The 25666-nt window shown below is 58.3% G+C and overlaps 2 protein-coding genes across 2 annotated transcripts; one reads left to right on the top strand and one right to left on the bottom strand.

Moving 5' to 3' along the window:
* Positions 1 to 1293: 1293 nt before the first annotated feature.
* Positions 1294 to 9795, bottom strand: LOC119112592 (atlastin-3-like). The gene is made up of 5 exons (XM_037236809.1): positions 9333 to 9795; positions 9072 to 9299; positions 8657 to 8735; positions 8128 to 8239; positions 1294 to 1384 (listed from the first exon to the last, which is right to left on the bottom strand). The coding sequence occupies exons 1-5, from the start codon at positions 9768 to 9770 to the stop codon at positions 1294 to 1296; spliced, it is 948 nt and encodes a 315-aa protein (XP_037092704.1). The 5' UTR covers positions 9771 to 9795.
* A 2123-nt stretch (positions 9796 to 11918) lies between these two features.
* LOC119112596 (testin) lies at positions 11919 to 24712 on the top strand. Its single transcript, XM_037236816.1, has 8 exons — positions 11919 to 12076; positions 12378 to 12460; positions 18101 to 18177; positions 18410 to 18538; positions 20667 to 20723; positions 20913 to 21014; positions 21157 to 21420; positions 24192 to 24712. Exons 1-8 carry the CDS (start codon positions 11919 to 11921, stop codon positions 24378 to 24380), a joined length of 1059 nt encoding a protein of 352 aa, XP_037092711.1. The 3' UTR covers positions 24381 to 24712.
* Positions 24713 to 25666: the final 954 nt, after the last annotated feature.

Below are 25666 nucleotides of genomic sequence, written 5' to 3' on the forward strand. Positions count from 1 at the left end.
GTCTCGCGCTGAGAGCAGGGGGGAAACCAAGCCATTGTCCGTCGCAGAGCTGTGACCCACACGGTGTCTCTCGCTGGGAGCAGAGCGGAAACCAAGCCATAGCCCGTCGCAGAGCTGTGACCCACACGGTGTCTCTCGCTGGGAGCAGAGTGGAAACCAAGCCATAGTCCGTCGCGGAGTTGTGACCTACACGGCGTCTCGCGCTGAGAGCAGAGGGGAAACCAAGCCATAGTTCGTCGCGGAGCTGTGACCCACACGGTGTCTCTCGCTGGGAGCAGAGTGGAAACCAAGCCATAGTTCGTCGCGGAGTTGTGACCTACACGGTGTCTCCCGCTGAGAGCAGTGGGGAAACCAAGCCACAGTATGTCATGGATAGATGAAGGGAAACCAAGCCATTGTCCGTCGCGGAGCTGTGACCCACACGGTGTCTCGCGCTGAGAGCAGAGAGGAAACCAAGTTGCAGTCCGTCGTGGATAGCTGAAGGGAAACCAAGCCGTTGTCCGTCGTGGAGAGTTGAGGGGAACCAAGCCATAGTTTGTCACGGAGAGCTAAGGGGAACCAAGCCATAGTCCTTCGCGGAGAGCTAGGGGGAACCAAGCCATAGACCGTCTCGGAGCTGTGACCCATACGGTGCCTCGCGCTAAGGGCAGAGGAGAAACCGAGCCATGATCCGTCGCGGAGAGTTGAGGGGGAACCAAGCCATAGTCTGTCACGGAGAGCTGAGGGGAACCAAGCCATAGTCCGTCGCGGAGAGCTGAGGGGAACCAAGCCACAGACCGTCTCGGAGAGCTGAGAGGAACCAAGCCATAGACCGTCTCGGAGAGCTAAGGGGAACCAAGTCATAGTCCGTCGAGGAGAGCTAAGGGGAACCAAGCGTGTGGCAGTTGGACAAGGACGGTCATTTTGTACAGTTTCCCGTCCATAAACGGATGTGCACTGGTTTCGCGATATGCGGTTGTTCAAATTTGGTTCATTTGCCGTGCTCAAAAAGGGGTAAGAGTACCGCCGTCAGACCAGTGTCGGTGGTCATGGTCAGCTGGGAGGGCGCTGGGAGATCACGCCATGTCGGCGTGTTCGCTAATATTGAAACAAGTGAGCTGTGCTGGCGTAGGAATATAGTTTGGTCCATATCTATTGCTTCCAAGAGCGAGCCAAATGAGCGGTTGTCAGCTACGACAGTTGTGACTGCCGTTGTCACCCAACACGGTCAGCCCCCGAGCTGGGCTCTGGTGGTGGCCCCCGTCTGCCACCCCCCGGTGCGGAGCGCGGTCAGCCGCCGCTCACCTGGCCAGGTCACGGCAGGCCGGCCAGCGCACCGACGCCCACCTGCTCCCAGCACCCGCCAGCGATCCTCTCCAGACGGCGCGCTGTGCCGTGCTGTGCTCTGCGCCGGCTGGGGCCGACAGGCGTCGGCTTTGCGGGCTTCTGCGGCGAAGGTAACGCCAGACCCGCCTCTCCTTGCCAGTGAGCAACGGCTTCCCGCCGGTGGATATGCAGGACGTGTAACGCCAGACCCGCCTCTCCTTGCCAGTGAGCAACGGCCTCCCGCCGGTGGACATGCAGGACGTGTAACGCCAGACCTGCCTCTCCTTGCCAGTGAGCAACGGCCTCCCACCGGTGGACATGCAGGACGTGTCGGCGCTCCGCGAGAAACACTCAAAGATGGCGTCATTTGAAGCCAACGACTACTGTGTGATGGAGAGTAAACAATGTGAAACGCCAGCGGAATGGAACCCGGTGAGTGCCTGCAGGCAGCCGCGGATCTCCTGGCAGGGCATCGCCCGAGCCAGCCTCACCGCATTGTCTGACCGTCGTCTGTCCGTCGTTGTTTGACATAAGCTGGTGGTGGGTGCGGTGTGATATAGCACAAGTCCGTTTCTAAGGTTGTTCATCTATCACGTGCGATCATGATTTGCCTCTGCCGGTGAAGCAGACCACGCATGCTCTCGACACCGAACTGTTCATCATCTGGTTTCTCTGGTGTAAGGTGACGGTACATCACTATCATCAGGTACACCTGGGAACAGCCGCACGCTGGGCACCTCGCCACGCTTCCTGGGTCATTTCATGGCTCTGTTCCAAGTCCCCAATAGCAGATATTGTGACTACGAACAGTCTGAGTGCGGCTGCTAAGTGGCCCGATAGTAAAGGAAGATGGCGGCACACACACAGAAGATGGAGGTGTGGGGGGGGGGGGGGGGGAGCAACAAAGCCTTTGCGAGGATGTGCAAGAAGAATACGAGAACATTGTGTCACATGTCAACAAGTTACCTGCACCAGTCACTCCACCTTGACGAACGTCGCTCTCTAACCGTAAGGTGCACAGATTCGTTGTGTTGCAGGGAACAAACTCACCGTTATTCCACTCCCGCTTCACAGAGGAAGACAAGATCTAGAAAGTTGGGTTTGCTCAGCCTCAGTTTGCCTAGCCTGGGGTGGTTCTGAGCGCTCGACGGCCGCCGGCGGACGGAGCGCAGGCGGCGAGGTGACACCGCCGGGGTGTGCATGGCGCGGAGGTGGGGGCGTTGCCTGTGTTGTGTGCCGGCGGCGGGCCTGCCTGTGTTGTGCACTGGTATGGGCTTGCTGTCCCGTGTCCTTTTGTCTCAAACTGGTACACGGGTCGTCGGCATACAGATGCGGGCTGTGGGCCACAAACAGCCGCGAAATGTTGGCAGGTGTTGGCTCTCTATGCTTGCGACTGACTGCGCAGTCAGCCGGTCAGCGTGTGCATGCCACAAGCGTCCACACGCTCTGGCGGTGGTCTCGGTCTGGCGCCTGGCGCCGTCCGTGTCGTCAGCCGGCGCCCGTGCTACGCCCCGAATGGCTTCAGATCCATCACGCAGCTGCTCCTGGACGAAATCGACATGATTGTGTGTCCCTGGGAATGTACTGGGGATTTCGCATGGACGGATGCGTGGCGTGGGGCTGCTGTTTTCTTCATGGCCTGCGGGTGTATGGATCAATTCAGGTGAAAAGGCCACGTATCCACGTTTTGCGGCTGCATTATTGATGTGCCGTGCCTTTTGGGTGCGTGCAACCAAGGAAGCCGTGTCCCCGCTTGTCGGACGCGTTGGACTGGTCATCAGTTTCATGAAAACGAGGCATGTGCGCCTGACTGCCGGGGCTTGCGTCCGTCCAACGGATATGTTGGGTGCCCGGCCGGCCTGAATGTCGTCCCTCTGCTCAGCTTCAGCTGCAGTGAGCGCTGGCCCGCCAACAGTCTGCCGGTGGGCTGCAGCCTTGCGTGCGTGACCAGCGGCGGCGCCGTTCGCCGGCCGGCAGGGCTGACACATCCATAGCGAGGCGTCCTCGGGACCCGGGGATCATGTGCAGTAGGCTTCGGGGCTTGTCGACGCGAGTGCTGTATCGGAGCTACATCCGTCCGGGTGTCCAGCGATGCCCAGATCGTGTTCGGGTGTCCAGCGATGCCCAGATCATGTCCGGGCGTTCAGCGGTGCCCAGATCATGTCCGGGTGTCCAGCGATGCCCAGGTCGTGTCCGGGTGTCCAGCGTCGTTGTGCTCGCGTCGTCACGGCTGCCCACGGAGCAGCGGTGCCCGACACCCAGCGCAGCACCTGTGCGATGAGGCAGTAGCCGGCAGCTTCGGCACAAGGGGCCTGTGACAGTAGCCCTTCTCCTTCAGTGGTGTCTTCCGAGCAGCCACGCAGATGGTCCCGGTGACCGGACTCAGGCCTGCACGCACACACTACCCTGCCCAGCGGCGCCCCGGGACTGACACCGTGCCGTCTCTCAGGGGTGTGCTGACGTCCCGACTCGACTAGCACAAGCCCTCGAGGAGCAGGCGCTGTGCATTGAGAAGATGGATCGGCTTCTATCAGACAACGAAGGAGTGGACGTGGAAGCTTTGAAGGAAATCCTTAATGTTCAAAAACAGGTAACGTTTCATCGCCGCGTCCACTCATTGACATCCTTTTTGTAACGATTTGGGATCGGTACCACGGCAAATTGCTTTTGAAACATGGACCATTCATAACTAGCAATCCAACAGACATATAGGTGACTAAGCGCCTGACATTTATCTGTTGCTGTGTCTCTAGGGTTATCTGTTCATAAATGTAGAGGTAGGAAGTGCACGCAGACGCCGGCTTTGACATCACACGATCTTTTTATTGTATTGTTAAACGCCTGTCGTGCGCTCATTCAGATCAGACTGTTGACGGGAAGCCGACGTTATATGGGCCATACAGTCCTGCCAGAGCAGTGACCGCCAGCGGACGCCCAGCCGGCGGCCGCTCCTCACTGACCTGGCGCCGTTTCAGCTGATGCGCCAGCTGCTGGCGTCGGCCGACGGCCGGTCGCCGGGGGCGCGGCGGCGGCGGCGGCGCTCGCCGGCGCCCGGCCGGCCGCCGGCCGTCGAGGAGGTGACGCCCGAGCCGCCCGGCGCGTCGGCCGGCGGCGCGCCCACGCTCGGCGTGTCGCCCGCCTTTGACACGCTGCACGTGGACGTGGCCCGGCTCAGCCTGTCCGATCTGGGCGAGCGGTGAACGGTGGGCCAGCCGCGTGCAGCGCGAGCAGGCCAGGTGTCTGTGGTGGCGCGCCGTCCGGCTCGGGCGCCCCGGAGAGGCTGGCGCGGCGCCGCCTCACCGGGGCACCTGCGTGGGTGGAGGCTGGCTGCCTTCGGTCGCGGGGGCTGTGCGCTGTCTGAGATAACTTGTGTTGGATCTGCACATGGAGTGCTGCCGCCTGACAACGGGGGTTCGGTGTAGATCCCCGCCTTGCACCGCCGGCCGATGTCTTGGTTAGCAGAACGTCATGCTCACATGACATGTCCGATTGGGCCGTGTGATGTCCGCGGCGCAATGGCCCGTTCGTCGCTTACCTCTGGGTCCGCGCATTACTGGCGGTCGACTGCTCCTGTGACGTGGGTTTTACGGCGGGTACAGCGTGTCGTGTGTCGTCATTTGTCTCGGGTCTCAGGTAGGCTCCGGCCCCGCCGGCAGCGTTCCGCGGCTCGCCGAGCTCCCTCATCTATCGCCCCACGCTGGCCTGACTTCAGACAAACCGCATGCTTCTGACTTGTTTTTCCTATGTGTCAACAAGTCTTGTTTTTATTGCATCATCAATCGTTTTATATCGGGTGGGTGGCTGTATCGTGCTTTAATGGATTCTTCCAACAACAATAGCAACTATCCATTGGGACTAAATGCCGTACGTGTTTTGTACTGTGGTTTTATGAGTACCTGTCGGAGAAAAATAAAATGGATGTGTCGGAAGTGGTCAAGCTCGTGTACTGTGTTGTTCTTCATCCTCTGGATGGAATCCACACCAGGACGTCAGCGGTCGGCTGTATGTAAAGTTATCGTGGCCGTCCATATGTACCTTAAATATGGCGGGGATTGGTGCGGTGCCAGCACTGCAGGCGCACGATAATCAGGCGACGCGAGTCGCTGCATGACTGCGATGTATATCACGCGGCTACGCAACAGCCGTAACTGGACGCTGGTCGAAGTCAAGGGGGCAGACGGAGGGTGGACGTCAAAGCGATGCGATGGGCGCACCACTACCATGTGAAGTCTTCATCGGGAGACGGTTTGGTGTGCCTGGTCCGCTTTCCTGTTGTTTATTGATGTTTTCGGGCGCGCCGGTCGCAAGTCATTTGGCACCCATAACGAGGGATTTTACCTAAGTAATGGACCGTGTGAATAGTCCCGAAGTTGATATGCTTCAGCAACAAAAAGACCTGGTTAGATTTAAGACCGCGCGAGTCGTCCTCTGGTACGTCCAGGGCGTCAGGGGCGGGACACGCTGTCCAGAGCGACGCAGACGTTCTTACACGATGCGCAGACACAATCTAATGGCATAGCAAGCGGTGAGAACAACAACACAGGCAGGGAGACTTACACGCTCCCTCAACAGAAAGCCGTGGGTTGCATAAGTGTGAACAATACGTAGTCTGCAGCGGATCACCTCATCTCGCCTCACCTTGCGAGAACAAGACAACCGCTGACCCAGCTGGGGTTTATCCCTCTAAGCTAGTTGTCATCGGTACCATCCCAACAATGCTGCCACGCGTTCTGCAAAAACGTTTGTATTGCAGAGTAAAAGTCTAGCAGGGCCAGAAAGAGCGTACACACGGAGCCAGCGTTGCTCGTCCGCTAGCTGCGTCAGCCACCTCGTTGCCGGTGATTTTAATATAACTGGGGATCCAACACGAGATGACCTCTCCGGCCTGGTCCAGTTCAGTCAGACGTCATAAAATGTCCTGTGCAAGCGGAAGCAAGTGACGGTGCAACCCTCAGATGACGTCATACGGTGCAACCCTCAGATGACGTCATACACTAAAGTGCCCTAGGCTTCACTATATCTGGCAAGACGGCATTGTTTTCATTTCGGTCGGAGGCATGTCTACTGGGGGCGAGGTCGAATGCCAGCGAGGAGTGGACAGATGATCTGCCCGATCCTCACACTCCGAATAGAAATTTCGCTTTCACGCAGTAAGGCTTGAAATCGGAAAGCAAAGGTCACAGCATGAGCCCGAGGTGCGCCGCGAAGAAAGCGCACAGCAGGCCGTGAAAACGTTCCGTGATATACACGCCGGGTGGGAGGGAGCCTGTCGCAGCTTAAGTGCGTAACACACTGTCCCCGCTGACAGGGACGGCGCGTGTGATTCTGCCATGAGGCCACACGCCGGGTGGGAGGGAGCCTGTCGCAGCCTTAGTGCGTAACACACTGTCCCCGCTGACAGGGACGGCGCGTGTGATTCTGCCATGAGGCCACACGCCGGGTGGGAGGGAGCCTGTCGCAGCCTTAGTGCATAACACGCTGTCCCCGCTGACAGGGACGGCGCGTGTGATTCTGCCATGAGGCCACACGCCGGGTGGGAGGGAGCCTGTCGCAGCTGGAGTGCGTAACACACTGTCCCCGCTGACAGGGACGGCGCGTGTGATTCTGCCATGAGGCCACACGCCGGGTGGGAGGGAGCCTGTCGCAGCTTAAGTGCGTAACACACTGTCCTCGCTGACAGGGACGGCGCGTGTGATTCTGCCATGAGGCCTACGGCAGGTGATGTGCGTGACGTCCCTGTGATGACACGTCGAGCGGTGTGGTGGATGGTGTCAATGATGGTGAATGGTGATGGTGAATCCACCCACGCGGTGGGTGGATTCACACGCGCTTTCATAAATAAAACACGCTTAGTCCAGCTTAGAGCGTGTGATTGTCCGATACAGCAGCAAAAGCGTGCTAAGATCTCCGCCATACGATGTGTGTGAAACACATTTTAGCATGTTCAAAGATTTAAAACGGTGTTCACGTAGCGCCTTACGATGCACCTTATACGTTAGTCGGCTGAAGGGTGTACTTCAATGTATCTTGCCACAGGCTTAGTTGGGATGTATTATTCGTGCAGACGGATAGACATATTACCGCATTGCCGACTGCGACAAAAAATACATGGCTACAGTCTTATCAATTAAAAAACTGAGCACGTTTGTGGTACCCCACTTCTTGATACGGTCCACAGCCAACTGGAGATGCCTCTCCATCGATGGTGCTCCTGCTGCGCTAGTCCAACTGGTAAAATCGTCAGCAAAAAGGGCACGACCCACAGACTGCGGCAGCCCAATCCCGATGGCATTAATCATAACGGCGAACAGTGATACGCTCAGCACACCACCTTGGGGCACATCATTGACTTGATGGTGCCTCTCAGAGCGCGCGTTCCCAACATGGACACAGAAACAACGGTCAACTAAAGGGGTTTGAAGACAAGTGCCCATATTCCCGTGTATACCATACATACATAGCTGGACAGGAATGCCATGATTCCACGTGGTATCATGGCGCCCATGACATATCACAGGCGCCCTCAATGCCGAAGAAGACGACGCCGTGCTTGGTCCGCGGCATCGGCGACCGGCTCTCGGTGTGCACTCGCGTGTTTCCCAACTGCAACACCTCTGCTCAAAACTAAGATTTACCAAAGCTGTTCAGTGCATAATTTCCAGCTAGGCCAGCGCCACCGTGCGCGGCCACGCTCATGGGCAGAACAGGACGTCTTCTGGTCAGAACAGCACGTCTCACCAGCGAGGTGGTCTGTTTAAGAGTCCACGCCGGTGATGTCGATGCCGTTTTCCCTCCTCGTGCGCCGCCGCCGCTGCGGCGTACGCCTCCTGCGCCCGCTGCAGCTCTTGCTGCTGTCGTGCTTCCTCCAGCCGTCGCCCCAGCTGCTCCGACAGCCAGCCGGACAGCTCCGGCGAGGGGCCGGCCAGTGCTCGCGCTGCACGAGCCGCGCCAGCGTGCGCCCGCTGCACGGCCTCCTCGTCCCGACCGGTGGCCGGCGCCATCTGGCGCTCGTAGTGTGCCTGCGCGCGCTGCAGTTCGACGGCGGCAGCGGCGGCGGCGGCGGTCTTCTCTCGCCGGCGGAGTGCGTCATTCGTCCGCCACAGCGCCATTAAACGGTCCCCAAGTTGCTGCAGCAGACTCTGTCGCTGTTGCTCGGCCTCCGACGCGGACGGGTCGCGGCAGGCGTCGTAGTGCTTCAGCGCGCAGCTCACGCCGGTCTCGTGGCTGGCCAGCAGCACGTCGTCGCTGACGCTGGGCCCGGCGGCCGGCAGCGTGCGCAGCATCATTTGCTCGTAGAGATCGCGGCCGGCCGCGGCCAGGTCGGCGTTGCTCCGGTCGGCGCGCGCCTCACATAAGGCCCGCTGCTGCTGGTTCAGTTGTCGAGAGCGCTGCAGCTGCTCGTCGAGGGCGACGACCAGCCGTTCGGACGTCTGGCCGTCAGCGTGACGACCGTTGGCAGGCGCGGCCGTCAGCTGGCGGCGCGCCTGCCGCTCGGCCGCCCGGCTCGTCGCCAGCAGCTCCTCGTCGGCCAGCGGCTGGCCGGCGCTCGTGCGCTCATCCAGTTGGGTGCGATACGTCTGCAGCGCCGCCTCCTCGGCCCGGCGCTGGGCTGACTCGGCGAGTGAGGCGGCCAGGCTCTCTGGCGGCGGCGGCACATCGGTGGTGGCGGCCAGCGCGCGACACAGCGCCGCCAGACCGGCGCCGGTCAGCGGCTGGCCGTCCAGCTGGCGAGGCGCCGCCCGGCCGGGCTCGAGCAGCCACGGCACCAGCCGGCGCAGCTGGCAACGAAACTCGGGCTCCAGCCGGGCGGCGCCGGCCGTCGCCGAGCCCGGGTGCGGCAGCAGGAAACACTCCAGCCCTTGGACGGCTGCAGCCAGACCCGGTCCGTCGCCACAGTCGTCCTGCAGCCAGTGCTCGAGCACCTGGCGTCCGCCGTCGGGGCCGTACGGCGCGTCGTCCGGGAACGCCCAGTCGCGCACGAGCATGACGAGCCGCTGGAGGCGAGCCGGCCGGCCGGCGGCCGCCGCCATCAGCCGGCCGTACTCGGCGCAGAGTCGCAGCTGCGCCAGATCGTCCGCCTGCAGCTGGCGCGACACGTGCACCACCTGCACGGCGCTCAGCAGGCCGACCAGCGCGCGTACCATCACGCTCTCGCGCTGTGTCGACGCTGCGCCGAACGCGCCTTGCGCGTCGAGCAGCAGGAGGACCGCCGGCTGGCCCGAGGCGAGTGTGACCGGCAGCGGCCGCGACCACAGGTCAACTCCGCGCGTCACCGGGTGTCGGCCGCCGCCGCACGGGAAGCCCCGCAGCGATGCGTCACCGGCGTCCAGCCAGGCGCCGTCGCCGGCGCCGGCACGCAGGTAGCGCAGCAGCGCGTTCAGCAGGGACGACTTGCCCTTACGCAACGCTCCCGTAACCGACACGGGGATGACGACCGTGTCTCTGATGTCATCGGAAAGCAACATCTGTAGCGCTGTCTCCTGCAGCACCAGCTCAGTGCCGTCAGCAGCGACGTCGAACAGCTTCACTGGGTGGGCTATCACGTCGTCTGCGCTATCTTCAGATAGCCGAGTAGCAAGTGCTTTGGGCCGGGGCTGATCCTGCAGGCTCTGTGCCTGCCGCTCGGACGCGCTGGGTCGTGCCGAATAGTCGGTGGCGCAGTCTGTTCGGAGGCGCCAACCTTCGTCGCGACGCGCCGCCGAGTGCGTGATGTCTTCTGATTGAGCACACTGAGAGGTGCCTGGCTGTGCCGCAGAGCTCACGGGCTCATTCGCTTGGGTGCGACGGAAGACACCGGGGCGTGCTGCAGGCTCGTCGATTTGCACGAGCGGAGCCGTGCAGTCCGGCGCCGCATCTGCCTCAGGGTCCACTGCTTCAGCACGCTCTAAAGTATGGCACCATGGCCAGCCGGCCGGTCCGTCTGACTGAGGACGCTGGCGTGTGCCGTGATGTGCTGCAGTGTCGGAGGTGACGTCTGCTTGAACAGGCACGCCAGCGGTCGCTGTATATTGTGTCTGCCTGACGCGGTCGGGCGGGTGCTTCCTTCGCTCAGTACCCCGATGCGTACTCCGGGTCTCAGCAGCCGCCTGGAAGGCAGTGACCTGTGCCCATTGCAGCTCGTGGAGGCTCCGTGTCTTCATCAGATGTGGCTTCCGCTGCTCCCGCTGGCGGCCGGACAGCTCCGGCGAGGCCGGTGTCGACGCCAACCTGATGGCGCCAGCGTGGGCTCGCCGTATGACTTGCTCCTCCCTACCGGCGGCCGGCGCCATCTGGTGTTCATAGTGCGCCTGAGCACGCTGCAAGGCGCCGGCGGTGGCGGCGGTCTCGTCCTGCAGTCCGAACAAATTCAACGGGTCGTCCATGGCGGCGTTCACGCTCCCTCCAGACAGCTCAGGACTCAACGAAGCTCTCCGAGCTAAGGCAACTGGCAGCTGACAGCCTCAAAAGGCGCAGTTTGGCCGATGTTTGCAGCAGCGTATCCGAGCGTGCGACGTCCGTCCCCGGCACAGCGTGTGACAGGGACCACCAGAGCGTTCTGCAGCACCACCCTCGCACTGTCAGGGCCGGGACGGACGCTGGCGGCCGGCCGTGCAATCGGTCCGGGGAACCCCCACCATCTCCTGGCCAATGGACGGCCGGTGCACTGCTGATAACGGCAGCGATTGGTGGGAGCTGAGCTCGTGATGTGAGTCGTCACATGCGGTGAGTCAAAGCACGCGGAAATCAGCACCCACCGGCGCCGGCCCACATACCGGGCACGCCACGCCGCGCCACTGGGAGCACGTGACGCAAACCTCGGGCGAGTCACGGCCGCCCGTCAGGTGGCGCCGCTAAAACATTGGCTAACGAATGGGTTAATTGGGAGTGACCTGCCTTCGGGGTTTTAACACGCCCAAAACTGATCCGAACGCTTCGGTTCTAAATGTGGAGGGCCAAAAACGGATAGAAAAAATGAAAAGCACAAAACGGTTTGGAACTGGGCTTAGTCATCAGTGGCACGGCCCTGCAGCCACGCGAAACCAAACCGTTTTGAGAGATGATGAACGGAAATATTCCATTCTGTGTCGATGTGTGTAGCTTGCGCGCGAACTCCAGCGTGAATAGATAGAGCCACGAGATTCGTGGGTGGAACATGTTAGGTGCGTCCATGTGTATACATGTTCGCATGCAACTGGCGCATAGCGGAAGCATTAGCTTATTTATTTCACGTGCGAAACCCAGGCTTATCAAGAGTAATCAAACTACGGATGTATCCCAAGTTGGGCGATTGCTTTTATAATATCCAGAAAATGTGTGCAATCTCTTTGCGACCAATGTTGCGACGAAAAACGACAATATGGAACCTGTTCACTGTAGTTGTCATTCTAGATAAGCAAATGAAAATGCATGCCATCAATCCAGTGGGTGGCACACAGGACACCTAGTTCAGTGACCAGAGCCGGCGTGGGTCGATGTTCTATTCTTTACATTCACAAACCTGTCCTATGTGACGAAGAGCCCGAGGGCACGGCTTTGCATGGGCTCGGTCGCTCGTTGGAGCTCGCGGTCGGTCCGCACTCGATGCCCGTTGCCTAAAGACGGGGTTTGGCGGCCGTGAGCGCTGCAACCTCAAGATGTTCAGTCCACCAGCCAGCGCACCCAGCTTGGCGCCCGCCAGCTGGCCCGACCGGAACGGCTTCGGTGGCGCCACTCTGGGCCATGAGGTTGGCCAGGGCGCGCCGTGCATGCGATGCGGCTCCGCCTGTCCCGGATTCGACCTGCACTACTGGAGGTAAAAAGCCGCGCACCGGCCCGTGTGCTGTGTGTATTGAAATGATAACACCGACCCGGTTTGGGAGCGGCTCCATCGGTCATGTGTACACTCCATGTGGTTGCGGAGGCAAACTGATGACTATGCACCGAGCTGCATCAGCAGTGGCATCAAGGGCAATGATGCTCCGCAGAGTCACGTGCGCTTTAATATTCCTGTTTGGAGCACAGTGGTGACCCAGGTAGCGTGCCTGTAGACGGATCTCCGCCCGGTTGGCCCAGCCTCTGGGTGCTGACGACCCGACTCTCCTGCGTGGAGGAAGGTATGCCAACACTGCAGCTGCGGCCCGGCCGAACACGGCGTGTTCGAGGACGACAGCGCGGGCTCGGCGCAAGTCCGACGACTGTTCGGCGCCGGCCCACCGCCGGCCGGCCCTCGGCCGTCACTGAACGCCACAGGTGGGACTCAGCAGGCAGTCACTGCTGCGTTGGACGCACGCGAGCGGTGGGGCTGTGATGGGATTGGTTTTAGCTGTTTTGCTAGGACATTGATGTGTTGTGGTAACTCGGTGAGGAAGGTGCGTGTGTTGTGGTGTGATGTGGCGAGTCTAGAGGCGTTACGAGCGGTATGTCGTGGTGTGGTATGTCGAGTCAGAGGCAGGGGCGGATCCAGAATTTCTCAGGGGGCGGGGGGGGATGCACGGGACATTGTGGGGCCCTCTAGGGTTTGGGGTCCCCTCCCAAAAATATCCTCGCATTTCGGTCATTAAATTTTAATACAAGTTTGTAATATATATATATATATATATATATATATATATATATATATATATATATACATATATGTATGTATGTATGTACGTATATCTTTACTTCTTCATTCATTTCATAAATATAGAAACCCGTCTTACTGTGCACAGCCCTATAAAGCATAGGTGTGCTATGCATGCATACACATAGTGCTCACTCTTTTCTGCAGATAACTTCACATGCTGTGATTTTGAGGCCAAGTGTTTTGGAACAACAGGCAAAGTAGACTTGGGTTGGCTACTAACAACCATCAAAACCAAGCATGGACTTGATTCGGAGCTTATGTATTTACGGCTAGCCGGCTGGGCGATGTAATCAGCTGATGGCTGGTGACAAATGCAAAATTTGTCCTTTGTTATTGAGGAGTGCAACATACCAAAGCATTCAAAATATGTTAAGAATATGATGCATCAGTAAAATAAGTGTCACACGCTCATTAGCCTGTGGAAATGACGCATACGACGTCGGCGGCATGTCAACTTACGTTCGGCAATTGCGCGTAAAATTCATCGGCGCACATCCGACTGCTGCTTTAAGGCGAAGGCACCAAGGACAATAGGGACGGAGCCTGAGCGATCGTGGGTTCCGCAGGTCAATAAAGTGGCTCCCGTCAACAAGAACAGGGACCTCAGAGCAAGCAAAAAGAACGCAAGACCAACGTGGTGGGCCCCTGAACGAGCGGCGGTGCCCCGGCAGGCTGACATATCAAGCCCCAGAGCACAGTACCCTCCGAGCAAAGGGGAATTAGCCAAGACCATGAATGAAGACCATGAAGCCACCCCTGTGCGATCAAGAGTGCACGGCAGGTTGACAACACAAACCTCGATAGAAGCGAAGAGTCTTCCGCAAATGAGACCAAAGGGAGAGAGCCCTCGATTAAAGTAGAGGGCCTCTGAGTATCGAGTGTCTCTGTGCCTTACCTTAAAAGAGCCCTAGCAACAGCACAACGCCCTCCAAGCAAGTAGAAAAAAAACCCCGAGACTTATACGAAGGACCCCTGAGCAGCTGAACGTAGCCTGGCATATGGGACCCCGGAAAAGTGCGTAGAGCCTTTCGGGCGAATGAGACGAATCCGTGGAGGAAAACCTGATGGATCAACAGTGCTCAGGCATGGAGACAGACGGCGTCCCAGCAGCACATTGTGCCTCACGAGAAAATGCAAAGAGATCAAGAACAACGTGGAAAGCTCCTTAGCGATCAGGTTGACCCGGTAAGTTGACATATAGGGTCAGACAACCAACAGCGTAATGCCTCTAGACATCGCAATGAGCTCCAAGATTTCTCCCAAGCAACAATTGCTCAATCAGTGAAGAATGAACTTCGCCTTCTTATGAACTCTTTACTTTTGCTAACAATGGTTCTTGGTCGTCTGTAGGCCCAAAGGCATCCAAATTTGTTGCACTTTTTGTTCTAAGAGAACTGCGTCCGTCCGGTCCGTTAGGGGCCCCTTTGGAGCCTTTAGGTACCCTCGGCATGGTCCATGGGGGATGGTCCCTTGCCTCTCCCTCCCCCCCCCCCCCCCCCTCTGCATTCGCTACCGGCCGAAGCAACTGAATAGATGAGGCCCGCCAAGAACGTATGGTAACCCATTCAAATAAGAAATATTCACGACGCAATGTGTAGTGTCCTAGCAATCGAGTGCGCCCGAGCAGGTTAGCATATAGGGCCCTCCAATCAAACAGGAAGTATTCAAGACCCAACGCAGAGAACCCCGAATGATTCAGTGCATCAGAGCAGGTTAGCATATAAGGCTTCCAGCAAGAGCGTAGGGACCTCCATTGACATAGCAAGTACTCAAGACCCAATGAAGAGGACCCTCGAATGATCGAGTGTGCCCGAGCAGGTTAACAAAAAGGGCCCCACAAGAGCGTAGGGCCCCCATTCAGAAAAGAAGTACCCAACACCCATCGTGGAGGGTCCCGAACAACTCGGTGTGCCCAAGCAGGCCATCTGATGGGCCCCCGACAAGAGTATAGGACCCTTAGCAAGTGACAGAGAATGAGAAACGCCGTAGACCAATGTAGGGGGCCCATGAGCATATCGCAAGTGTGTCGGTAGGTTAACCGAGACCCACGTAAAGGGCCCCTGAGCAACCGAGAATACCCTGGCAGGTTAAGATATGGGACCACGGCTATAGCTCACAGAGCTTTTCTGGCAAATGGAAAGAATCCGTGGAAGGGCCGGTGATTGACAAGAGTGCCCCGGCACGCTAACAGGAAGGGCCCCAACAGCAGCACAGGGCCTCCGAGCAAATGCAAAGAAGTGAAGGGCAACGTGAAATGCTCTTTAATGATCGAAATGATCATGCAAGTGACGTCCGTTAACTTAGCGATTTATTCAGCGACGAGTTCTGATTTCTCTAAAAAAGATTATGGGGTCAATTGTGGCATGAGAAACCCAAAACTGAACCTCATTTTGCAATATCATGTGACCTTCAAGGTCAAAAGCTGGGTCAGTGGACGGGGAACTCGATATCACCCAGAAATAACCGGCAGCTTCTCAACATGCAAATTTTAGAATATTCAGCACAGAGAGAACTGGTGTCTGTCAGAAAGTCTTAACATCTCAAGGTCACCCTTCGAGGTCAAACTCTGACTCAAAGGACGGGAACTCGATATCAGTCAAAAATTATGGACTGATGTGAAAACTATAGACATCAAAATATTCACAAGTGCAGGAGCTAGCGTCCGTCAAAAAGTCCTGAAATCTCAAGGTCACCCTTCAAGGTCAAACACGGGCTCAGAAGACGGAAAAGACGGGAACTCAACATGAGCCAAAAATTACCGGCCGATTTGAAAACTATGAGTATCAAAATCTTCACTTGCACAAGAGTGCTTGTGCATCAGTCCGCCTGTCCGTCAAAAAGTCCTGACCTCTCAAGGTCATCTTCCAAGATCAAACGCGGGCTCAAAGGACGGGGAACTCGATATCACACAAAAATTGCCGACCGATTTTCAAGTCGCAGCTCTCAGAGTATTTACCGCAGAAAGAACTAGCGTTTATCAGAATGCCCTGATCTCTCAAGGTTATCCTTAAAGGTCAAACGTGGACTTAAGGGACGACGAACTCGAAATTAACCAAAAATTACCGGCCGATCTGAAAACTATCGGCATTCAAATATTCACAAGAGCAAGAACTAGCGTCCGTGAACTCGTGAACAGGACGGTGAACTCGATATCACACAAAAAGATACCGGCCGATTTTCAACTTACGAACATCAGAATATTCACCATAGAAAAAATTAGCCTCAGTCGGAGAGCCCTGCCCTCCCAACGTCATCTTTCAAAGTCAAACGCGGGCTCAAAGGACGGGAAACTCGACACCCCGTCCTGACACCTCAAGGTCACCCTTCAAGGTCAAACACGGGCTCAAGGGAGGGGAACTCGACATCGCTAAAAACAAACCGACCAATTTTTAACTTGCAACTGTCAGAGTATACAGGACGCTAGTTCTTTCTGGGGTGGATACTCTGACAGTTGAATGATTAAAATCGACCGGTAGTTTTTGGGTGATATAAAGTTTTCTGTGTTTTGGGCCCACGTTTGACCTTGAAGAATGGCTTTGTGAGGTCAGGACTTTGTCACGGATGCTAGTTATTTTTGTGGGGATGGCGTATCCTGACCCTCGCAAGTTGAAAATCGGGCGGGAATTTTTGGATGATATAAAGTCACCCGTCCTTTGAGCCCATGTTTGACCCTGAAAAAATGACCTTCAGAGGTCAGGAATTTTTCACGGACGATACTTATTTCTGTGGTAAATATTCTGATGTTTGTAAGTTGAAAATGGGCCGGCAATTTTTGGGCAATATGGGGTTGCCCGACCTTTGAGCCCACGTTTGACCTTAAAAGTTGACCTTAAGATGTCAGGACTTTTTGACAAACGCTAGCTCTTACGCCTGTCAATATTTTGATGCTGATAATTTTCAAATCGACCGGTAATTTTTGGGTGATATCGAGTTTCCCGTCCTTTAAGCCCGTGTTTGACGTTGATGGGTGACCTTGACATGTCAGGACTTTCTGACGGACGTTAGTTTTTTCTGTGGTGAATACTCTGACGTCTGCAAGTTGAAAATCGTCCGGTAGTTTCTTTCGAGTGATATCGAGTTCCCGTCATTTGATCTAACTTTCGACATTGAACGTTACATGATATTGCAAAATAGGGGTTATTTTTGGTGTTCTCGTGGCACAATTGACACTGCGACCTGTTTTCAGAGAAATCGATACTAGTCGCAGAATAAATCGCTGAATAAATCGCTAACTTCACGGACATCTGCAAGTAGGCATATAAGTCCCGCGGAAACGGCGTGGGGCCCCTAGGCAGTGAAATGAGGCTTAACATTTTAAGTTCACGCTAGTTAAGTTAAGTTAAGTTAAGTTAAGTTTAAGTTCAAAAATTTAAGTTAAATTGTCTAACCATTGATTTTTTAAAACTTTTCATAGACCCCTCGCTTTCGCTGATAACTGCTCTTGGTCGCCTAAAAGTTCAGAGATACCCAGTTTTGTTTCGTTTGGGTTAAAAAAACTGCGCCTGCTCGGCCGACCATGTGCCCCCTTGGAGCCAATGGGCCCCTCGGGGCGCAGGGCGTCCATGGCCCCGTGACCCCCTTTGGATTTGTCCCTGGTCAGAGGCGTTACGAGCGGTATGTCGTGGCGTGGTGTGGCGAGTCAGAGGCGTTACGAGCGGTATGTCGTAGTGTGGTGTGGCGAGTCAGAGGCATTACGAGCGATATGTCGTGGTGTGGTGTGGTGAGTCAGAGGCATCACGAGCGGTATGTCGTGGTGTGGTGTGGCGAGTCAGAGGCATTACAAGCGGCATGTTGTGGTGTGGTGCGGTGAGTCAGAGGCGTTACGAGCGGTATGTCGTGGTGTGGTGTGGCGAGTCAGAGGCGTTACGAGCGGTATGTCGTGGTGTGGTGTGGCGAGTCAAAGGCATTACGAGTGGTATGTCGTGGTGTGGTGTGGCGAGTCAGAGGCGTTACGAGCGATATGTTGTGGTGTGGTGTGGCGAGTCAGAGGCTTTACGAGCGATATGTCGTGGTGTGGTGTGGCGAGTCAGAGGCGTTACGAGCGGTATGTCGTGGTGTGGTGTGGTGAGTCAGAGGCGTTACAAGCGGTGCGGTGCTTTATCGCTGCGTCTCGTTACCTCCCGGGCTAGATGGTTCTGTGTCATCAGACGTGGCTCGGGTAGTGTGCTGCGCTGTGACGGTGACTGACCGGGCGACTGATTCTCGCTGCAGACTGCTCTGGACTGCGCCGTCCCCTGCGCGAGACGGCGGAGCTGGAGTGGGTGCCGCCCGGCGCACCGCCAGACCTGGTGCGTGCGGCTCACATCCTCCTGGCTCCATGCCTCCAGGCACTGGCACGCCCTGCTTTATTCACTTGCTGTAGTCTCGTCACCAGAGCTGGGAGCGTTTGGCCACCCGTACTCCGTTTAGGACCTTGCAGGGGTTTTGAGGGGCTTCGCGCGGGCCGAGTGAGCGACTGACCTTAGCGCTGACCTCGCGCATCAGCCGACCTCTGCTGACCTGGCGCGCATGTGGCGGCAGGTGTGCAGGTACCTTTCTCAGATCCCGGCCGAGCGGGTGCCGATCCGCGGCACCAGCGGCGCCGTACTGCGCCAGCGGAGCCTGCAGACACAGCTGCCGCCGCAGGACCTGGACGACAGTCGCTGGCAGGCCCGCTGCGGAGGTCCCGAAGCTGACAGGTCGGGGCAACGGCGTGGCCGCTGCGGGGATACGCGCAGAGGGCATGAGCGCAGGTCAGACTGGTGGCGGACACATCCGGGCCAGCCAGGCAGGTGTCCGACTGGCAGTGGGCTCGTGGCGGTGGGTGCGGAGGCGCTGGTGTGCGGCCCGCAGCCAGCGAGGTTAGACTGAGGACGGAAGCAGTGCGACAGTACGGAGGCAGAAGCCGGGCGGACGGTGGAGGTATCGCCTCTTGGGTAGTGCAAGGACCAAAAGGTTAAGCCGCCACGCGATTAACATAGACGCCGAGACAATGGCTCCCACACCCTGAGAATAATGGCCGAGGAAGATGGTGAGACTGGAGGACTTTGTAACAAGCTATTAGATTTAAGGTCATGCCTACTGGTCAATTTCCACGAATGTTACCGCCTGTTGGTCTATTGTATCCACCCTTTGAAGAGACAGCTCCCACATTGTGATAAAGTTAAGTAAATTTCATACTCAGTCAATGGCACACTCAGCCACGGGATGCATTTCTAGCCACACGTCCCGTTGGGCTGATATGCCCGTGCGTCTTTCACGGTTGGATGTGGAGTAACGCCATCCAATGGTGAAAGGTATCTAAATAATAACAACACGTTCTGACTCAGCCCAATTAAACCTGAAAATGATTCGGCGCTTCATGTGCGCATTGTCATCAAGAAGCAAGAGTCTAGCTAGAATCTTGCTCATCACCGCGGTCCGGCATCTTGCCCTCCTAGTGTTCACGCATTGGGGGCCCTGCCGCCGGCCCCTTTCCCGGCAGAATGCGGTCATATGTGCAGAGCGTGCGGCAGAACGCCGTCGGTCAAGGAATCGTCTGTGAATTTCCTTCATACCAAGAGCCTCCATACCAACACAGCCTTACACCGAGAAATGCAGTGAGTTATGTGACGCTCCCAGTTCATGAGATTTTTGTGTATATCACTGTATGTAGTTGCGTTTGTTTGCAGCTTAAATTCCGATTACGTGATATAAAAGTCAGCGTATCTCATGAAACACGTTTTCCTGACAGCCAGGAACAAATTTGCTATTGATTATTTCCGCAGGTGCTTGCAACCCCGATACGTGTCGAGGTCCAGGTCTAACGTTGGACCAGCTCTCGCAGCCGGCCTGCCCCCGGCACGGTCGGCTCGTCTCCGGAGTGTGACGCTGCCGGTCTCTGTCGGCCTTGCAGTGGGGCACCCTCTCGCCGCCAGGGGCGCCCGCGTCGTGGCGGCCGGCCGCTGAGCCGGCGCGGCCGCGGCTGCAGGGCGGCCAGCCCACCTTCTTTGCCAGCGTGGTGACCGGCGGCCAGCGGCAGCCGCCGCCGTACACAGGTCAGTGGCCGCCCCGGCCGACCGGCGGCGCAGTCAGGACGCGCCCTGGCGCCGCTGTCTGACTCCGTCCCAGCAGCCGCGAGGACGCGGCCCGGCTGCGGGTGTCTGTGTGCGGCCTGCACTGACGGCATGTCCCGTGGCCCGGCAGGCAGTCACGCGCCGTCCGGCCTGCTGCCGCCGGTGCCGCAGTGGCCGGACGCGGCCTCCTACGGGCCCGGGCCGGAGACGGGAGAGCGGCGGCCGACACACCTTTCGGCGGTCAGTCGTGGCCTGCTACCCTCGGACAGCTCCGTGGCTTACGTCGAGTCAGCCAGGTCAGCTGAGCGCCATCTGTAGGTGGAAACTTGACTGATGGCCGGCCACCTGGATTTGGGCCTGGTTGGCTCGTTTGCTACGTCCAGCTTAGTGCAGGCGCTGTGGTTCGCACGCCAGTGTCTGTATTCACGAGAGTCGTGGCTTAAGCCGAGGCCAAGCGCGTAGGCGAGCATGTGTAGACACTTGACCGATGCTTGGACCTAGCATGAAATATCGTGGAAAAATATTGGCGTCCTTGGCACCCAAGTGGCCGAAACTTGGAACGCTGCTGGAAGAGTATTTGGATGGTAACCTTGGGTTTGGCGCGGCGGCGGCCCAGGCACCAGCTGGCAGGCAGCGCCGGACCGCTCTCCGACAGCCGACTGCTCCGCCCTCCGGCGACGTCGCCGCGCGGCCCGTTCCGCAGCGCCGGCGGTACCAGCAGCGGCGGCCTGTGCCGCGGCCAGGTCACCATCACCGGCGACCAGGCGTTCCGCGGCCTGCAGGGCCTGGCCGCCACCTCGGCCGAGCCGCCGCGGCCGGGGCCGGCGCCGCCCCGCTCCGCCGCCACCTCGGCCGGCGACCTGAGCTCGTTGGGCGGCGGCCGGCCGCCGGCGTCGGCCGGCCGGCAACGGCGCGGCTCGGCGCCGCCCGCGCCCTGGACGCCGGCGCCGGCCGGCTGGGACGCGCGCCGCCGCTGGTGCTGCCATCAGTGTCGCGCCGCCATGCGTCCCGGCGATGTGGCCGTGTTCGCCGAGCGCGCCGGTGCCAACAAATGCTGGCACCCGCAGTGCTTCGTCTGCGCCACATGCCAGGTGAGACGCAAGGTAAAGCCGTCTCGGACTCGGACGCGCAGTCTGCGCGTGTAACAGCCGCGCTGTCGTGTCTGACGCCGGCGACAGCGCGGCGCGGTCCGTTCGGACCTGCCCGCTCTCACGCCGACCGCACCGTCCGCAGGAGCTGCTGGTGGACCTGATCTACTTTTACGAGTCGGGCCGGGTGTTCTGCGGCCGTCACTACGCCGAGCGACTGCAGCTGGGCCGCTGCCCGGCCTGCGACGAGCTCATCTTCTCGCACCAGTTCACGGAGGCGGCCGGCCACAGCTGGCACACGCGCCACTTCTGCTGCGGCGCCTGCGGCCAGCCGCTGGGCGGCCGGCAGTACGTGCTGCGCGAAGACGCGCCGCTCTGCCTGCCCTGCTACCAGCAGCGCCACGGCAAGGTGCGCCTGGCGTCGCCACCGTGGGACCGACAGCCGAGCCGACGCTGGCGCGGGACTGACAGCCGGGCCGGCGCCGCCGCGGGACCGACAGCCGAGCCGACGCTGGCGCGGGACCGACAGCCGAGCCGACGCCGGCGCGGGACTGGCAGCCGGGCCGACGCTGGCGCGGGACCGACAGCCGAGCCGACGCTGGCGCGGGACTGACAGCTGAGCCGACGCTGGCGCGGGACGACAGCCGAGCCGACGCTGGCGCGGGACCGACAGCCGAGCCGACGCTGGCGCGGGACCGACAGCCGAGCCGACGCGGCCGACTGGCAGCCGAGCCCGCCTGGCGCGGGACTGACGCCGGCCACGCTGACACGCCGGCGCACGCTGCGGGGACTGGCAGCCGAGCCGACGCTGGCGCGGGACTGACAGCCGGGCCGACGCTGGCGCGGGACTAGCAGCCGGGCCGACGCCGGCGCGGCGCCACGGCCTCATCCACAATGTTGCTTGGAGCCAAATGAAGGGGCCGCGGACCCGGCACCTCTGCGTTTGTCGTATCTGAAGCGCACTCCGGATTGTGTGCGGACCATGGTGGTAATTAGGGGCGGATCCCGGATTTCGTCAAGGGAGGGACCACGCCTCCCTGCGGTGTCCCCGAGAAATTAATGCCGCCCCCCGAACCCACCTAAGAAGTCCCCGGATTTTGGCCACTTTATTTTTAGGCTTTTGTGTTGTAATCAGTTCTTGCGGCGGCATCGTCCACTGGGTTTAGCACTCGTTAGTTAGAGATAGCTTCTTTTCCCTTTTTCTGTTGGGCCTTGGCTGCAAGTGAAACCAGAGCCCAGCAGAAGATGCAATGTGACATGCATTAGCACGTAAACGAAATTAAATTAAGCAGTATTTAAATGCATGTATAAACCGCGGGCGCTATGCACCGTACAATGGTTCAATTCACCCTCTACACACGATAACAGTCAGGAGAGTTACCAGATTTTCTTGAAGACTTGCAGAGCTATTGAGGGGCTCGTGGATTGCGTACCCGCGTCGGCCAAAGATCGAAACAAGGTTAAACATTTGCGTTGACTCTCCACCCTAGTTCGCCCGGAAAAGTTCGTTCTTTGTGTAAAATCCATCATTCTTGCCATTCTGGCGACACAGGGACAGCATCCCCCTGGTCGATACAAATCCCTTAAAGGGATACATCACACACCGACCCCCTCCCCGATGCGCCAGACCCTATGGCCGGGACATCTAGCGCCGGATTGATGCGGGGGCTGCTGCTGCTGAAGGGTTCCTTGCCGGCGCAGGGAGTTCACCAATTGACCACCATTCGGCTCATCGGCCGCTGGTAAAGGCGGTGCGGACGGCCCCTCGTTCGGTACATCTCCTTTTAACGTCAAGAGGGCCCGACCAACGCAAGGGGACGCTTTGGCGTGCAGGGTCCGCCCCTGTCCATGTTCAAGGGAATGTACCGCTGGTCAAACTGGAGGTCATTGTCGACGCAGAGCCGTCTGCTATGCACTGTGGGCCCTGACCAGCACAGGGGCTCTTCACAGTTTCAGAGGCCCCGACCAATGCAAGGGGCATTTGGTCGACATCTACAGGTCCCGGCCTTGCCTCCGCATGGGAAAAGGCCCCTAGGGTACAGACCAACACGGAACCGTTCGACATTGATGGTCTCAGTCAGCTGCCTGACCTTGAGGCCCTCGCTGTCTTATGGGCCCCCGGTTGGTGCAAGAGGCCCTCTAACTGACATTCGGCCTCTTAACAATTTAGGGCCCGGCCTTCGGGCTGAAGCCTCTTCATGTGACTTCCGGCCTGCCCTCGGAGCTCGGGCGTGGGGTGGAGTGCGTGCCTGTGCCCCCTGATTGTGTTGCCGTTTGACTTCAGTTTCTCGTGAAAGTGAAGATTCCGGAGCCATTTTTGGCTTCCCTTGAAATATTTTGTCCCTTGAAAGTGAAAATTTTGGAGCTCTTTGTCATGCCCCCTGGAATTGGGTGCCTCTTGAAAATAAAGGTTATGATTTCCCGAAATAAAGGTTTTTAGCATCCCTTTGCCGAAGGCGCCCATCCAAGCTTGCAGCAGGGTGGAGGGCAAAACAATTGTAGTGCCCATTAAAATTGAACGCCTTGGATCCCTTTCAATGGCTCGCTTGGATTTGGTGCCCCTGAGAAAAAATAATGTTGCCACGAAATCAACGCTTTGGTGCCCCTCGCCAAGGTCCCGATCCAAGACTTCGCCAAAAGAGGGGCACGGGTGTCGCGGCGTCCTCTGGAAATTATATTTGAACACGATGGGTTTGGGCCCTTTGGGCAACTTGAATTTCGTACATCCTTAACGTAAAGATGATGGTGCCCGCAATGGAAGTGTTGGCGCTTCTTCGCCGAATGGGCCGATCTAGTCCGACCCTTTAAGGGACACGTGACTGGCACTGCGCTGCCCCTGGAATTTGGTAACACGAAAACAAATATTTGTGGCCCGAAGTGGTGAAAATGGCGGTTATGTGGTTGCCAAATGAAGGATTTGGTGTCCCTTGATCATCAAATTTTATTGATTTTCCGGGGCACCAAAACCACATGGGCGCCAAGAGAGGGGCGGGGATGGGAGACGGGGCATGGTCCTCCATTCTGGGTCCGCCCTTGATGCATGAATCGCATAGTAAGAATAATGCCACGACATGCCTGAATTGCGAGCCGAGGGCTGCGTTAGCGAGCGTGCGCCGCAGGGCTCCGCAGGACGGCCGGCGCCGCTCCCACGCGCCACCTGACCTGTGCGCCGGCCGGCAGACGTGTGTGACCTGCTCCCGACCGATCGCGCCCGACGGCCAGCGGGTCAGCCTGGGAGACTACATGTTCTGGCACGCCACGGCCGAGTGCTTCCACTGCTTCACCTGCCGCGCTGGCCTCGTCGACTCCAACTTCATCTGCGTCAACAGCAAGGTGTTCTGCAGCTCTGCTTGCGCCAGTGCCTTTTGAACGGCTCCCAGGAATCACCTGCTCGGGAGGCTCCCAGGAGTCACTTGCGCGGAGCGATCCCAGTGGCGGCCGTCGCGCGCTCCATAGGGGCCCCGGTGGCGGTGTCACTTGCTCTGAGCGGTGGTGAGGGTCGTGCTCTTTGGGTAATCCGCGTGCGTGCGTCATAATGTTCTGGGCGGTCAAAGCTGGTAGCCAGTGTCTGACCTTCTGGAGGTGGAACAGGTACACGGCTGAGCGATCCAGCGCGGACGAGAGAGGCTCAGGTGCCTACAAGGCTGGCATCCTCCCGCCTCTCAACTGAACACAGTGAATGCATGTGTACTGTGAGCTGACCCAGCGCGTGTGCGGGCGGCTTCGAAAACAGAATCGTCAACTTCCCGTGTTTATTTACAATACCTCGGTATGTATAAAATACAATGCGGTGACAACGCACGCCAGACAGCTCCAGTAGGCCCCCACGCCCGTGTGTGTCCAGTAGGCCCCCACGCCGGTGCGTACCCAGTAGGCCCCGCGCCGGTGCGCGCGGACGCCCACCCGTCACACAGAGTACACTGATGGGCACAGGCGACACCGAGGCGCCACTCGCCGGAGCTGCCACACCGGGTCTCGCGCCGGCCGGCTCGGGCTGGTGAGCGCATGGCCAGCACGGTGTTGACGTCCCAGACCATGTTACGCAGCTGGTCAATGACTTCCTTGAGGTAGCGGCTGCGCAGCTGCACCTGCTGCCGACGGAGAGAGGACGGGTTCGGCGGCCGGCCGGCACTCCCGGATGAGCGCCACTCATGTAGTAGTAGCAGTAGTAATTGGGGCTTTAGAGCGCCTAGAATGCGCGGTCATGTATGGCCCATAACGTATACGTAGTACATAACGTACGTACATAATGCAGCACCACCCATGTGGTCATAAGCTCCCGTTCACGAACACAATGGGTGCCATTCATGGACGTGAAGGGCTGGATGGCATAAAAACACTTCTAACTAAACTAAGTAATACTAAATCAAGCAATACTTCTGTTTAAGCTGTAACATGATCTCCACACGACAATGTCAATCAAACGCACGATGTAAAGGTAGGTTCGTCCCGCCATCTACATACCTCCTTCACCTCGTTGTTGTACTCTTCCATGGCCTGCCGGTAGTGCTCGGAGATTTTCTTTTCGTCCAGTTTGTTGTCCGGTTCATCCTTGTACGGAATCAATCCCTGTCAGACGAAAGAAGGGGGGGGGTGGGGTGGGGTGGGTGTGGGTGCCAGATGCTACCACCAGGCCGTCATCGGCAACGACATGT

This window comes from Pollicipes pollicipes, unplaced genomic scaffold (genome assembly GCF_011947565.3).
Source record: "Pollicipes pollicipes isolate AB1234 unplaced genomic scaffold, Ppol_2.1 Scaffold_7261;HRSCAF=8764_pilon_pilon_pilon, whole genome shotgun sequence".
In the NCBI taxonomy this organism is placed as follows: Eukaryota; Metazoa; Arthropoda; class Thecostraca; order Pollicipedomorpha; family Pollicipedidae; genus Pollicipes; species Pollicipes pollicipes.

Bases quoted from the DNA above. Each gene is read 5' to 3' on its own strand.
- LOC119112592 (XM_037236809.1), bottom strand. From the start codon at position 9,770: ATGTTGCTTTCCGATGACATCAGAGACACGGTCGTCATCCCCGTGTCG. The intron at 8,736-9,071 runs GTGCCGTGGCTG...GCTGACGGCCAG, and splicing joins GTTGCCAGCTGCGCCGGCTG to ACGTCCGAACGGCTGGTCGT. The intron at 8,240-8,656 runs GTGAGGCGCGCG...CGGCTCGTGCAG, and splicing joins CCAGCAGCAGCGGGCCTTAT to CGCGAGCACTGGCCGGCCCC.
- LOC119112596 (XM_037236816.1), top strand. From the start codon at position 11,919: ATGTTCAGTCCACCAGCCAGCGCACCCAGCTTGGCGCCCGCCAGCTGG. The intron at 18,178-18,409 runs GTGCGTGCGGCT...ATGTGGCGGCAG, and splicing joins CCGGCGCACCGCCAGACCTG to GTGTGCAGGTACCTTTCTCA. The intron at 18,539-20,666 runs GCCCGCTGCGGA...TGCCGCGGCCAG, and splicing joins TGGACGACAGTCGCTGGCAG to GTCACCATCACCGGCGACCA.